The sequence below is a fragment of the Mustelus asterias genome, chromosome 6, assembly GCF_964213995.1.
Source record: "Mustelus asterias chromosome 6, sMusAst1.hap1.1, whole genome shotgun sequence".
Classification (NCBI taxonomy): domain Eukaryota; kingdom Metazoa; phylum Chordata; class Chondrichthyes; order Carcharhiniformes; family Triakidae; genus Mustelus; species Mustelus asterias.
This window is the reverse complement of record NC_135806.1, coordinates 27,726,031-27,742,603: the sequence shown is the minus strand read 5'-3', so window position 1 is coordinate 27,742,603 and position 16,573 is coordinate 27,726,031. Positions and strand designations below refer to the sequence as shown.

General features: G+C 43.5%; 1 protein-coding gene across 1 annotated transcript in view; it reads right to left on the bottom strand.

The window, feature by feature from the left end:
• Window positions 1-16,573, bottom strand: part of LOC144494794 (ephrin type-A receptor 5-like) — a 393,151-nt gene that overhangs the window by 162,612 nt on the left and 213,966 nt on the right. The window contains exon 5 of the mRNA XM_078214142.1: window positions 4,430-4,765. Coding sequence (XP_078070268.1) covers window positions 4,430-4,765 — 336 coding nt within the window. The remainder of the gene's footprint in view (window positions 1-4,429; window positions 4,766-16,573) is intronic.

Below are 16,573 nucleotides of genomic sequence, written 5' to 3'. Positions count from 1 at the left end.
TATATTTATGCACAGTTCTCTTCTGCATCTTCAAGTTCTTTGCGTTCAGCGTGTCTGTGCATGAAGAAAAATAGTATGAAAACCCCAAATCATCTGACCAGGAGTGGATCACCATTGAAAATAAGATCTCAGGCAAGGGAGAGGGAACAGGGAAAGGGAGAAGGGACAGCAGAAGCTTCAAAGGAAGAGTCCCAGACAGAGGACAGTGGCAGGAACATGTCCCAGTTAAGTTAATAGTAGGAGAAGGGTTGAGGTTCACAGACGTTAAGTGAAAGAGGCAGAGGAGAGGTTTTAGTAATCAAAGAGGAACTGGGAGAATCCCTGGCGATCTTATAGGGTTTAGGAGAATCCTTGAAGATCTAAGAAGGCAGTAAAAGGTTGGTGACACTGTGGTGCAGGCCATTGGGGCAAAGGTACCCCTTTGGTGGAGTAGTATTCTGGAATCCCAGGAGACAAGGTTGAAAACTTGGAAATTGGCCATTGTTGAGCTTTCCGAGTTACAGTAACTAGTGGAGAGAATGACAACGTGAGATTTTTGAAGATGAAGACTGGAATCCATCATGCGAAAGATAAAGTTTCAATAAGGTTGGTTGACTCAGTTTTTACTGACGTCTGAATGGATTGTCAAAAGCTCCGTGGACTCGGTCTTGGTTACACTTACAATTTATTGGGCAATGTGCTGTGTTTGACCATAGCTTTCCTGTTAACTGTATGAGATGGATATTGTAAATTGTTTTATTTTTATGAAGAAGTCATACAGACTCAAAACTTTAACTGTGTTACTCTCCAGAGATGCTGCCAGACCTGCCGAGTTTTTCCAGCATTTTCTGCTTTTGCCTTTCTGACTTTAAATCGTAAAATTTATTTTTGTTTTTTCAAATCCCATGGAAACTTGTGGCTTTATCCACTTTGGAAGGAATAATAGTAAAATGGACTATTATTTAAACGGTGAAAAATTACAACATCCTACTGTGCAGAGGGACCTGGGGGTCCTTGTGCATGAATCACAAAAACTCAGTTTGCAGGTGCAGCAGGTAATCAAGAAGGCAAATGGAATGTTGGCCTTTATTGCGAGAGGGATGGAGTATAAAAGCAGGGAGGTCATGCTGCAACTGTACAGGGTACTGGTGAGGCCGCACCTAGAGTACTGTGTACAATTTTGGTCCCCTTATTTAAGAAAGGATATATTAACTTTGGAGGGGGTACAGAGAAGGTTCACCAGGTTGATTCCGGAGATGAGGGGGTTAGCTTATGAGGAGCGATTGAGCAGACTGGGCCTGTACTCATTGGAGTTTAGAAGGTTATGGGGAGATCTTATAGAGACATATAAGATAATAAAGGGGCTAGACAGGGTAGAAGCAGTGAGGTTATTTCCACTTACAATGGAAACAAGAACTAGGGGGCATAGCCTCAAAATACGGGGGAGTCAATTTAGAACTGAGTTGAGGAGGAACTTCTTCTCCCAGAGGGTAGTGAATCTTTGGAATTCTCTGCCCAATGAAGCAGTAGAGGCTACCTCATTAAATGTGTTTAAGTCACAGATAGATAGATTTTTAACCATTAAGGGAATTAAGGGTTATGGAGAGCGGGCGGGTAAGTGGAACTGAACCCACTATCAGATCAGCCATGATCTTATTGAATGGCGGAGCAGGCTTGAGGGGCTAGATGGCCTACTCCTGCTCCTATTTCTTATGTTCTTATGTTCTTATTTATTCACTGATCAAGTGGCTTGAGTCTTAAATTTTATCTACTTTAAATAAAACATTATCGTCCCTAATCAAATCTTACCAAAAACTTGGGGTCTGGGGTCTAGGATCATAACAAGTATAAACTGCTGTTCCCTTGGCAATTTGGCATTCTTGCATCTGTTCTGATGAGTACAAGACAAAAATCTTCGACAGCATGTCTCTTCTTTCAGTAATGCTTAAGTTCTGGACTGCCAAGTGATATTGGATTATTGTTTTATGTTGTCATCACTTGCAGAAGATAAAGAAAGTAAAACTCATTTGTGCAGCGTTATGTATTATTTCAATTAGCAAATTTAACAGATGTATCTGACGTATATAGAATTACAATGGGAAGCTGTTTATCTGTACTGACTAGATCTCCTGGCAGTTGAGTGTGCATAAGTATTTCACCATGTTATATATTAGTGTCCATTAAAAATAGAGTAACACAAGAATTAATTTATCATCAGATAAAGGAATCATTGTAACTGAAAAAAATTTATTTCTGAAATACTTGGATAAAAAGGTACCTCACAAATGTACTTTACTACTCTTGGTTTATTTTGGGGCCATGTAACTTTTATCCAGTGTAAGAGATCATTTCATCCAGTAGCTGGATTGCTGTAAGCACGCCGCAACAAAACATATTAATTGCTTCTAATTCTTTCTTCCTGGGTGAAGAAGGGAGCATAAAAATTGAACATTTATACTTGAATGTCATTTATTATTTCTTCTTCAGCACTTCATCTTTCCTGTTATCAAACTAGAAAGACCAGAAATTTATGTGGATTAATTTGTTCCATAAATCACTTCAAGCCACATATATTGCTAAAAAAACTTTTAGCAAATCATTCAAATTAGTTGGACACTCATCTCGCAGGTGAAATGAACACTTGAGTTCCAACCAATGTAATAGACATTTGACATTTCAGCCTTTCAAGTTTAGATTTTTGTTTAGCTCGGTTTCAATTTTTGGTAACATATATGCTGAGAACACTAAGTATTCAAAGATGACTGCATTACTCAAGTAGCTACTTGAAATTGAGATTACCAACAGGGTTTTTATAAAGGTACATACTTTTTACAGTGCATCAAACTCGAGAAGTGAGCAATCTACACACATTGCTTGAAAGTTGAATTTCAGCAACCAGGAAAGCTTTCTAGATTGCTTCTTAAGATTTGGTAGAGATTTGTTTGTAACACTTATGTCATAGACTTTCATATGTGAATACTGTGGGATGTAGAGTCATAGTTATAGAGATATACAGCATGGAAACAGGCCCTTAGGCCCAACTTGTCCATGCCGACCAGATGTCCTAAACTGAACGAGTCTCATTTGCCCATTTGCCTTCATTTGGCCCATATCCCTCTAAACTTTTCCTATCCATGTACCTGTCCAAATGTCTTTTAAATGTTGTAATTGTACCCACCTCTACCACCTCCTCTGGCAGCTCAATCCAGATATGACCACCCTTTGTGTGAAAATGTTGCCCCTCGGGTCGCTTTTAAATCTTTCCCCCTCACTTTAAACCTATACCCACTGGTTTTGGACTCAACTACCCTGGGGAAAAGACCTTGGCTATTCACCTTATCTATGCCCCTCATGATTTCATAAACCTCTACATGGTCACCCCTCATCCTCCTATGCTAAAGGGAAAAAAATCCCAGCCTATCTAGCCTCTCCTTATAATTCAAACCTTCCAGTTCCAGTCACATCCTTGTAAATCTTTTTTGCACCCTTTCCAGTTCAATAATATTCTTCCTATAGTAAGGTGACCAGAATTGTACGCACAACTCCAAATGTGGTCTCAGCAATGACTAATAATCTGTTTTATTGTTGCTGGTTGAGAGATAATTGTCAACCAGCACACGATCCTCCTGAGGCCTTGGTTTAACATCTCATCTGTAACATGGTGCCTCAAACAATGCATCATCCATCAGTACTTCACTGAACTCTTAGTATAGGTTTAGTGCATTATTTGTCAAAATATGACCAGTTTCGTGCTGTTGAAAAACCTATTAATGAGTCCAAACTTGGTTTTAATTAGAACCATTACCGTCGATGGAGGTCTTGCACCCAAACTTAATATCAACAGTGAAACATACAAAACCGATTAGATGAATTTTGATCAATGTCCAGAACTGTTCAAATTTTCACTCAAAAAAATTGAATAATCAATTTAATTCTGGTGTGAAACCCAACACCCTGGGAAGCCAAGTTCAGTTCGATGGTTTGATCTCAGTTCTGCAGAAGTTAATCGATGTAAAACAGTAGATTTTACTTAGAATCCCTGGAGTTTATTACAGATTACTAAACGGAAAGTAGCCACAACCCATGGTCTCTGTTGCTTGTTAAAATGAGGGCACATTCCATTGCAAACCATGAGGAGCTATTCTTGAATTAATTTAATTATAAAGAAACCCAAGTCAATTAACAGTATTCCTTTGTGATAAAACTGAAAATGTGTTCTATAGATAGGGATTTATTCCTGCCTGTGTATTAAAGGAAACGCATATGTTTTCATTCAAACTGCTTTGCAGGAGTAATATTATTTTAAACTAAGATATGCATCATGAAAAAGAACTCCCTGAAATGGCACAAGCATTCAGCCGATAGTGAAAACCAATAAATGAAATACATTTGCAGTCTCGGTCTGTCAATGAAGACCAAATCCCAATCCACTTTATTCAAAGGCACTTACCTGCTTGATTTGTCGTGACATTTACAGACACAAACTGTCTGGGAACAGAGCTCAGCTCTGACACTCCATTCACTGCCTCAATCTCAAAGGTGTAATTGGTGTGAGCCAGGAGATCCACCACCATCACCGTGGTGTTCTTGAGTCCAGCCTCCTGTGGAATATATCTGACACCGCCACCACACTCCCCACACTGGATCAAATCCACGCTGCATCTCTTGCAGATCACAATGTATTTCACGTCTTTTCGACCTCCACCATCCACTGGAGGGCTCCAATCCAAAATCACACTAGTGTTATTGATGTTGGAGATGACATTCTGTGGGGCTGAGGGTGGTCCTGGGATCAGTGACAAAAACAATATAAGTTGTATAACCTGAATGTACATTCCCTACTTTTACAGAATGAACAAACATATTAAATTTAAATGCACAATAATTACTTCATTTAATATGCACACTTTTCAGAAATACATACTGTACTGTCCAAATCACAAAATTATTTGTGATTTCACATACTATAGTACATCACAGGAATATATGGGAATAGAAGAAAGTCCCAGGTGGGAAAGGATTTTGAACTCCATTTGCAATGCTTTTGAGCGTAAAAATTATAAATTTTTATTTTCTCCTTTTTGACATCCAGTACAAAGTATTGAGCTATTTAGTTCTTCCTACCTTTAATGTACCATTGTATTGTTTTATTCTTTACTTTAATTTCATTCCAGTATGATGGGGTGGGATTTCCTGCCAATACTGACTGTCTAGTTTCTCCCAAATCAAATTTTTGGGCAAAGTACTGGAAACTGCAAACTCTGATAAACTCTCAATCCAGTGCCTTTCGAATAGAGAAACTGGGAGAGGTGCTAACATACATGTATGTAGTGCACCAGTGGGTATTCTGAAAGAATAGCAGATGCAATGTTCATTCTAAGCTGTGCAGACACAGCAATCAGGAAATGCACTGTGTAGTGTAATTAAACAGGTCAACAGGCAAAATTAAAAACAGATATATTTGTTACTTTTTATGTCCTAATATTGCAAAGTTATGCAGTGTTAGAACTGGGTATATTGTCAGCAGAATTTGTTCACTCGATGTGTTGTTCCCTTTTAGTTGAGAAAAACCAAAATGAATATATAGAGGTAGGCAAGAACTTTCAGCAATGCACCTATTATACTGAAGCAAAGTGATGAGATAATATTTATTAACTAACTGATTCCAAATTGAATATTGTTGATACAATGATATAATCAGGGTGAATATTTCCAGTATAATAATGCAGGACTAAAAGACAATTTCCCCGTCCTGCCACGGGAATCATAGTGAGCGGGGATGGACCATGCAAAGATCCGTTGACCTCCCAAAATGTTTCATAGAATGCAAATTTCTACAGAGTGCATTAATCGAAAAGAAAGAAACAATTTCATGGCTCCAGAATGGCTCAAGGTGCTATTGAGTCAATGAAGTATTTATGAAATGTCGGCAGAAATCTTAGCCTCCACGAATGAATGGGTGAAAAAAAAAATTCCAAGCCTGCTTCCAAACGAACCATTTCCAGCTTCATCAGAGGTAGGTTGAGGAACTACTCACCAATTGCTCTGAAGAAATGGGTCCGTCACTAAAAACTGTTTAGATGGTCCCTGCCTTCATTGTAAAAATTCCCTAATTTTTAACTGTCAGCTGGATTTCTTGGAGTTCAGAAAACCCATGAGGTAAAAGGAGGCAAGAGAGGCCTGATCCAGAGGGTAAGTGCCTTTTCAGCACTGTTTGTGGATCAATAGCAACCGGAGAATATCCTCCAAGACAAATGTGCCAACTGTAATGACTTAATTGGCCTCTTGGAGTATGAGCTTCCTGATTGAGGTCATGATTGCCTGCCCAAGCAGGGAGCCTCACCTGTATATAAATATGAGAGTCTCAGGTCCACTGGCACTCCTGATTCTGACTTTGTACCTGAAGTACTCTAGGAGTGAATAGAGTTTGTAAATAAAGGCAATCTGGTACAGGGACACTGATCTCTAAGGAGTTATTTCACCAACAAACAAAATCTGGGATCAGACAAGCCTCCCCACCTATCCGCAATTGAAACCCACACAATATCACCCCCTAACCTCTGTGATCTTTACCTGGCACACATGATCTCCCCTTCTGACATCCATTATCTCCCTGTGATCTCCATATCTCCTTTCAATCACCACAACTCGCCAATGACCGTCACCATCTTTCCCTCTGACTGTCACCCTCTCCCTTCTGACTATCACCATCTCCCCCTGACCATCGCCATTACCCCTCTGACCGTCAGCATCACCACTCTGACCGTCACCATCTTTCCCTCTGTCAACATCTCCCCTCTTACTGTCACCATCTTTCCCACAATCTCTTCCAGACTTCCAAATCTCCGCTGACTTGCAATCTCTCCCTTGGCCTTCGTGACCATCCCCTTGACCTCCACCATCTCAAGCATGATCTCCCAACACCCACCATGAACTCATCCGCTACACCCCAACAATCTTTCCCTCCTTTTCTTCCTTCCTCCTGTCCACTCCCAGCTTCAGCCTTGTGCTTCTCACCAACCTGGCCATGGGAAATATGCTGAATAATAGCGAAAGATATTCTGCTGTTAATTTTAGCATAAAATCTATAATTCCAGGTTTCCTCCCAGCTCCTGTCAAAACCACAAGTCAGTATCAGGGCCATATGGTCTTTTTTGTAATGTCTGAAATTTAGCAATCAATTTGTGTAGAGAAAGATTCCAGAAACAGCACTGGGATAATGACCAGATAATCTGTTTTAATTTTGGTGATGTTGCTTGAAGGATAAGTATTAGTCAGGACAATGTCATGGGATCCATCACATCCACCCAAGAGGAAAAGAAGCTCCAGTCTAATATTTCATCCAAAAGTCATCACTTGCAAAAACAGAGCACTCTTTCACCACTGCACTGAATTGTCACCCTAGATTTTTGTGCTTAAGTCATTAAAGTATGACCAATTGGCTTGAACAGCACCTTATTTTATCATTATTGATACTAAGTTAAGGATTCAATGATTAAAGAACAAACCAAAGCAAGCAAGAATTTGTAGTAGTTATTTTGAAACTTGTTTGGTACAACTTTTGCTCATTTATGGCATATAATGCCAATGTTTTTCTTCTCCCTCTCCTGAAGTTACTGAATCATGTTCAGCCAGACACAGCAATGCCATGCATCACTCTTTTTTTAATGCCAGTACCACAGGCAAGGCCAGCCCTAATTGCCCTTGAGAAGGTCCATGTGACGGTGCTCCCCGAGTGCTCCGAGATGATGACTGTCACAGTGCTTACTAAGACTGTGGAGGTGCCACTGCTGATCCCATTCTCACTCACTGTTCAAAAACACATTGCCCAGGTTCTGACCAAAACAAGAACCTTCCTTAATGCTGTACTAATCTCAAGGTTATCAATAACAGCGTAATGTCCAGCTGGATGGGATTGCACTTATTTGGTTCCATTCTTATCTATCTAATCATAGTTAGAGTATCACATATAATGGCATCTCTTCCTATTCCTGCATTGTTATCTCTGGTGTTCCCCAAGGATTTATCCATGGTCCCCTATTATATTTCTTTTACATGTGACCCAACATTATCTAAAACAAGGAATTAGCTTTTATATGCATTTTTATGACACCTGGCCCTAACTTATCATCACTTCTTTTGATTCCTCCAGTGTTGACAAATTGTCAGGCTGCTATTCTCACATCTAATACAGGATGGACAGAAATTTCCTACAATTAATTATTTGGAATATCTAAGCAATTGTCTTCCGTTCCTGTGACAAACACTGTTCCCTAGTTACCAACTCCATTCCTATCCCTGGTAAACTATCTGAGGCTGAACTAAATGGTGGAAGTTTTCCAGTTGGGTTAGTATCCCAGCTTCAGCCTCAATTTCAGGTCAGGAAACCAGAAGTGGCCATGGAAGAACATCAGTTGCGATCTTCCTGGAGCTGGCCAATTAAGACACTGCCTCCAGGAGCCTTGAAAATTAAGATTGGTGGTCCAACCAGGGAAGCAGGAGACAGAACAGCAGGGCCCACACTGGTGAGGTGAATGAAGCTGAGGCAAGCAGGAGACCATAAGTGTAACTCAAATTAAACTCGCTCACCTTAGCACTGGAAAATACTAAAAATCTCACAGTCACAGGATGGCTTGCGGCCACAGCTGTAGCCATCACACTCCAGGAAGTCCATGCTGGGGAGAGTGAGGCATTGAATGACTCCTGTTCCTTCAATGTGAGACCACCTTCAATCACGTTTTGGGTTCTGGCCTTAGTGGGGAGGTCTGTCCACAGATGGGAAGATGTCAGCAGAGCCATTAATATTCCCCAATTGCCCATTAATGGGCCCAATAGGCTCCCCACCATTGCTAGATGGGCAGCCTCCACTGCACTGGCCACATCTCTGGCAAAATTACTTAGTCATGATGTGGAGATGTTGGACTGGGGTAAACACAGTAAGGAGTCTAACAACACCAGGTTAAAGTCCAACAGGTTTATTTGGTAGCAAACGCCACTAGCTTTCGGAGCGCTGCTCCTTCGTCAAGTGAGTCACCTGACGAAGGAGCAGTGCTCCGAAAGCTAGTGGCGTTAGCTACCAAATAAACCTGTTGGACTTTAACCTGGTGTTGTTAGACTCCTTACTAAAATTACTTAGTGGCAGGAATGGGTCAGATAGCCAATCCACTGCACTATTTTGCAACAGTGTTCAGGGTCCTGCCTCCTACCCAACTCTGTGGGCCGGGTAAATTCAACCCAGACTGTTTGTAACCTTGATTGAATAAGAGGGGGAAAACAGAGCATGAGAGTTAGCCTGCAAATAACATAAAAGCAGACTGTAAAAGCTTCCATAAGTATGTAAAAAAAAAAAGATTAATGAAGACAAATGTAGGTCCGTTACAGTCCAAATCGGGAGAATTTATAATAAAGAACAAGGAAATGGCAGAGCAATTAAACAACTACTTTAGTTCTGTCTTCACAGAGGAAGTCACAAATAATTTCACAGAAATGCTAAGAAATCAGGGAGAAGGAGGAATTGAGGGAAATTAGTGTAACTATAAAAAGTAGGGCTGGAGAAATTAATGAGATTGAAAGCTGATAAATCCCTAGGACTTGATCATCTACACCCCTGTGTACTAAAAGAGGTGGCCATGGAAATGATGGATGTGTTGGCTGTCATCTTAGAAAATTCTATAGATTCTGGCATAGTCCTGGCAGACTGGAAGCTGGAAAATGTAAGTCTCACATAAAAGAATAATGTACAAAATTAAAGCACATCGGGATTGGGGGGTAATATATTGGCATGAATTGAAAATTGGTTAGCTGACAGGAAATTGAGAGTAGGATTCAATGGGTTGTTTACAAAGTGGTATGTGTGACAAGTGAAGGCCTTCAGGGATCAGTTCTTGGGCTCCAGCTATTCACAATAAACATTAGTGGTTTGGCTGAGGGAACAAAATGTAATATTTCCAAGTTTCCTGGCTGATCTCCCACATTCTTCTATCTGTAAACTTAAGGTCACCCATTATTTGCTTCCCATGTGCTTAATCGTACCATGCCCCATTCACCCATCACTCCTGTATTTGCTTACTTACACTGACTCCTCTTTAAGCAAACATTCATTTTAAAATTTGCACCCTTGTTTTCAAATTCCTCCATGGCTTTGCTTCTTCCTAGGCTAAATGCTCCGGCCTCCCAACTGCATGTTTGCTGTCAGCGGGAGGTGATGCATTGTTTGCTGGCAGCAGGATTCTCCGGTCCTGCCACTAGAAATTGGAATTCCCATTGACATCACCCCACGCCGGTGGGAGAATTCCAGCCCCTATCTCTGTAATCCACTCTAGCCACACAGCCTTCTAAGATATCTGTGTCTATCCAGTTCGAGTCTTTAGAGAATCGCCACTTTTAATTGCTTCAACATTGGTAATCATACCTTCAGCTGCTAGGCCCTAAGCTCTGGAATTCCCTCCCTATAACTCTCTGCCTCTCTATCTCTCTTCCCTCTCTTGAGACACTCCTTGAAACTTTCATGTTTGACCACACTTTTCACCATCTGTCCTCATATTGCCTTATTTGGCTTGTTGTCAAAACCTTGCTGTATAACAATTCATGAAACGCCTTAAAGGCGCCATACAATTATGAACAGTTGTTGATGAAAGGTTTATGATCAAAATAATTGGCACAGATTGATGTCATCTTTAAACTCAGATGAGCTAGCTGGTAGGCATGACATGAAGCTGTGCAAAGGCCTTTAGGAATGAGCCGAGGAGAAATTTCTTCACTCAAGAGTGTTGTGATTCTCTTTGAGTGTTTGTCCCACGGGGCTCGGGATGCTCAGCCAATGAGTATATTCAGGACAGAGAAACTGTAGCCCTGAGCTCCCCAGCAAGAAAACAACTTTCAATCATCTACTCAGTCAAGTCCCCTAAGAACTTTTTAAATTTTCAATGAGATCATCTTTCATTCTTCTCAACAACAGGGAATATAGGCCCATTCTATTCAATATTTCCTCAGAGGGTAACCCTCTCTTCTCAGGAATCAATCTTGTGATCCTTTGCTGCACTCCCTCTAAGGCAAGTGTATATTTCCTTAGGTAAAGAGATCAAAACTATACACAGTGTTCCATCACCAAAGTCTGTTTGCAGCAAGACTTCCTTTTATGTTCCATCCAAACGCTTTGCAATAAAGACCAAAATACAAGTTGTCCTCCTAATACTTGCCTGTTTACTTTCTGTGTTTTATGTACAAGGGCACTTAAATTCCTCTGAATCTCAATCGCCTCCCCAGCCATCTTCTGCCACCTTCTTTTCACTATCGGAATCTGTCTACATCCCTTGGCAAACCCTTTAGGCGTGAATTTTACTTTAATGTTGGGACCCCAACATTGGGGTGAAAAAAAGGTCCTGGCCTCACACTTACTGCCAACAGACAGAGGCTCCTGATGCTCATGGTCATTCAGTGGGCTGGCACTCTCCAGCCTCAGCAGCATCACTAGGACAGGTGGTCACTGCTGAGGTAGGCACCTCGGAAGCACAAGTTAAAAAATATATATTCAGAGCACCAAGCATAAGAAAGGAAATCCCTCCTGGGAGATTGTTGGGGCTGCAGGGGCTATCTTCATTACCCATGGCCCCCTCTTTGGGTCACTGAGCCTCTGTCTGCAATGGCCTTCCCGGTTGCTGCAAGGGGGTTAGCTGGCTGTTTCCCCACATGGGCAAGAGGTTGTCCTGAGGTGGGCAAAATGCTGGTTGCTTTGTAAAGTGGCCCTTTATTGCAGGAGGTACTGAATACAAAAGTAGAGAAGTTATGCTTCAGTTATTCAGGGCATTGGTGAGACCGCATCTGGAGTACTGTGAAAAGCATTGGTCTCCTTAGAATCATAGAAACCCTACAGTGCAGAAAGAAGCCATCTGGCCCATTTACCACAATCCCACCCAGGCCCTACCCCCATATCCCTACACATTTACCCGCTAATCTATGCATCTCGGGACACAAAGGAGCAATTTTTTTAGCATGGCCAATCAACCTAACCCGCACATTTTTGGACTGTGGGAGGAAATCGGAGCACCCGGAGGAAACCCACACAGACACGAGGAGAATGTGCAAACTCCACACAGACAGTGACCCAAGCCGGGAATCGAACCCAGGACCCTGGAGCTGTGAAGAAGCAGTGCTAACCACTGTGCTACCGTGCCGCCTTATTTAAGGAAAGACGTAAATGTGTTAGAAGCAGTTCAGAGAAGGTTAATTAGACTAACACCCAGAATGGGTGGAGTGCCTTATGAAGAAAGATTGGACAGGTTAGGCTTGTATCCACTGGAGTTTAGAAGAGTAAGAGGCAACTTGATTGAAACATATAAGATCCTGAGGGCTATTGACAGGGTGGATGTGGAGAGGATATTTCCTCTTGTCAGAGAATCTAGAACCAGGGGTCACTGTTTAAAAATAAGGAATCATGCATTTGGGATGGAGCTGAGGAGAATTCTTTTCTCTCAGAGAGTTATGAGTCTTTAGCACTCTCTTTCTCAAAAGGCAGTGGAAGTAGTGTCTTTGAATAATGTTAAGGCAGAGTAGATAGATTCTTGATTAATAAAGGGGGTGAAAGGTTATCTGGGATAAGTTTAAGTTTATTTATTGGTGTCACAAATAAGCTTACATTAACACTGCAATGAAGTTACTGTGAAAATCCCCTAGTTGCCACACTCCGACCCAGGTTCAATTCCGGCCTTGGGTCACTGTCTGTGTGGAGTTTGCACTTTCTCCCCGTGTCTGCGTGGGTTTCCTCCGGGTGCTTTGGTTTCCTCCCACAGTCCAAAGATGTGTGGGTTAAGTGGATTGGCCATGGTAAGTTGACCCTTGTGTCAGGGGGATTGGCAGGGTAAATATGTGGGGTTATGGGAATAGGGCCTGGGAGTGGGATTGTGGTTGGTACAGATTTGATTGGCCGAATGGTCTCCTGTACTGTAGGAATTCTATGATTTTATGATTCTATGATCCAATCAGGTAGTGGAGCTGAGTTGGGGAGTTATCCCAATGTGGATCCCTTGATTTTAATACCTCCACCCCAGCTCCCTGCCTGCCACCGCAGGCCAGTCATATTCAGCTCTGCATCCTCCTCATTGTTTCCCACTGAATGCCAACACTTAATACTTTTCATCTTTTAAATTATATTCTGCTCATCTACTTTTCCTACCAGAGTGGATAATTTCGCCCTTTCATACTATCTGCCCAATCACGTAACCTGCTATGTTTTGAAATTTTTCTTTCAAAAAAAAGCTAAAGACCCCAAGGACCTGACAGCTGAAGTGTGCAGGAGGAATTCTGCAACTTTATGTACTGAAGTTATACATTGTAAATGCTGAGTTTTCATGTGGCTGATGAAACAATTTTTAGCTTTGGCAATAAGTTCAATCTTAACAAGTATTTTGCTGAAAATGAAAATGTGAATGCAGAAAAAAGAACAGCAGCACTTCCAATTTTAGAGTTAATGGCTTAATTTTAATGGAGCTAGATTGGCAGGTAGGACCTTATTTCAGTATTCCTGCCTGATTCCTGGCACACCCAACTTTCACTTGCTTGAGACGGATAGCCTGCACCATGCTCCTCCAACCTTGCTGACACCATTGATGGAAATATGCAATTTCTCGACACCCACAATTACTGTGGAGTTGAGTGAGCTTCTTCCTGACTCATGTTGATAGATCTCAATGGAGTTGTGAACCATAGTTTCAATCCCATAAACTTTTGAAAGGTAAGATCAAAGGGTCTTATTAATACCCCCGTGCCTTCTACATTCCAACTCAGTGTCAACTCATATCCACCTCCCACCATGGCCCTTTATAATCCTCATACCAAGTTATGGCCCTTCCACACCCATTCATTCAGAATACCCTGTGTATGGAACCACTAAGCTATACTGTAAAGATGACATGTGTAGAACTCCTCAGGATAAAACACCCATTAAAATGATATCTTTTGAAAAACCAGATTGCTGCTCCTACAACCCAATAAAAGTGTCAAAAAGAAAGAACATTAAAGTTTCAATCACAGAGGCTTCAAATATTTCAGACCTCTTAATATAGTACAAATCAACTTTGAAAACACCGATACAGAAAAATAAAACTGCAGCATCAATAGTTTTTCATCTAAGGGTCCATAAGCCTGAGGTAACAGGGTTGTTAATGGATCAGCAGAAACTTGTTAACAGTCTTTAAAATATAAGTGTCTGCCTCATTGTCTATATGGCAACCTGGTGATATGGAGCCACATAGAATCATAGGGCCCTATTTTACCATTTTGATTCGAAGTGCTGGGCGGACTTGAAACTGGGAGTGTTTCAGATGCGACTTTTAGACCCGTTTTCAGGCACCCCCAGATGCACTCTGTCTGCAAAAATATCAACGATTCCGAATCGTGCTGCACAAGCCTGTGGGTGGGGCTTAACGCGCCTGAAACACTGCAGCTCCAATCAGCGCCTCCAACTGCGCATGCACAGAAAAAAAATGATAGAATAACGCTCCCCTGCCACATCTCTCCCAGGCCGGATAATGCCTCCCTCTGCCCCCACAGACATTGCCCCAACCCCACAACATTAATGACCCCTTATCCCCCCACCCTCCCGCCACCCAGACCGATCACGGAGTCCTCCCCCTCCACCACCGCCCCCCCCCCCCCCCCCACCGATCTCAGGCAGAAGGGCCACGGACCCCCCTCCCCCCCCCACCGATCTCAGGCCGAGTGGCAGCGGACCCCCCTTCCTGTCCCCCCCACCAATCTCAGGCAGAGTGGCAGCTGACCACCCCCCCTTCCCACCTACTGATGTCACGCAGAGAGATCCACCCTCCCCCCTCCACCCTACAGATATCAGGCAGAGTCTCCTGCACAAGGCCCCCATCTCCTCTGCACTCCAATGGCTGTGTGACACCTCCCTCTCTCTCCCCCCTGTCCCCAGTCATTGAAGCACTGATCCACCACACCCGCTTCCCATCCGCACACCTGCAAGTGTTCACTTGCCTTCCCCTCAATGCTAACAGGCAAACTGCATGTAGCTTGCTAGAATGCTCTGCCAAACTGCCTGCAGCTGATCTGCCCGTACTGCAGCTCCCGCCCATTCTGGTCCAGACAGCTCGGACGACCCCTCGGAGGATATGAGTGAAAGAACTCCAAGGTTGACACTGTTTTGGCATCAGCTGCCACCTCACAACTCACCATCCCAGATACTGACACATCGGTGGGCCCAGTTAGTGGTGAGGCTTCTGGGTCACTCTCTGGTGAGCACGACACATCTGCTGATGTACATCGGGTGGAGGAGGAAATGTCCGAGGCCTCTGGCATGCGGGGGGCCTGCCAGAGACGAGGACTCAGCAGGCCCCAGGCTCCATGTTGGTCCTCTGAGATCACTTCTCCCTCAGGTGCTGGAGATGCAGCAACAGAGCCAGGGAATGCAGGAGGGACTGATGGCCACACTGGACCGAATGCGAGGCTGTTGGGAGGAGTCCCAAAGCTTTCAGGTGGATCAGCCAATGCCTGTCTTGCATGCTTTCTGGACCAGCACTGCAAGGGTGGCGTCTGGAGTGGAAAGCCTGGGGTAGGGGATCCTCACCATTATTGGCAGGCCCCAAGCGATGGCCGAGTCACAGCAGGCCATAACAGAATCCCAGAGGGCTGCAGCTGAGTCACAGTGGGCCACAGCTGAGGGACTGAACAGGATTCTCGAGGTTCTGCGGGTCATGGCTGAGAAGCTCGAGAGCTTGCAGGAAACCCAGCAGGACAGCGCTGAGGCACAGCAGGCTCTTGAAAAAGTGGTCCAGTTACAATGGGTCATGGCTGAGGGGTCGCAGAGCATGGCCCACTCTCAGAGGGCCATGGCTGAGGGTTTGCAGAGGGCACTTGCTGTGGCCATTAAGAGGTGGCTCCCGACTTAAGTGGCGACCGCAGAGGGTTCGACCACCATGGGTAGGACGCAGGTGGTCCTCCAGGACTGACAGTGCCAGGTGACGCCAGAGCTTCTGGAACTCACTGCAGAAGCACTGCCGTCTCATGGAGTGACCCAGGGGCCCACAGGAACCCCAAGGTAAAAGGAAGGGTTCGAGCCCATGCCGGGGCCTTCCAGCCAGGAGACTGTGGCTGTGGCTACACCTTCTGACTCCCCCCTTCCTGACACGGGGGCATCTCAGGGGCAGCGGGATGAAGAGGGTGTCATGGAAACATCCCAGACACCTGGAAGCAGGCCAGGGCCCTCAAGGTCCAGGGTCTCCAGAGGACGCCCGTCACCCGCATCACGGGCAACGGGGAGAGGTAGGCAACTGGCCCCCTCCACCTCTGATGTACATTCTGGGGAGTCACTGAGACGTATTGGTAGGCCACGTGAGATTAGGAAGTTGTAGTTGCACTGAGATGGCGCGGGTGAAAGGCTGCACTAGTTAGAAAGATAATTAAGCACCTTAACGTTTTCTGTTCGCAAGTTTTTTTGCTAGACTGTCTTTATTAAATACTTTTATTGCAATTAAATGTTTTTCGCCACCCACCTGTGATTAACTTGTCTCAGATTCGTCTCGAAAAGGAATACTCTTCTATTGATGATTGCCGGAGGGATGCTTCATGTTGATGTCAGTTG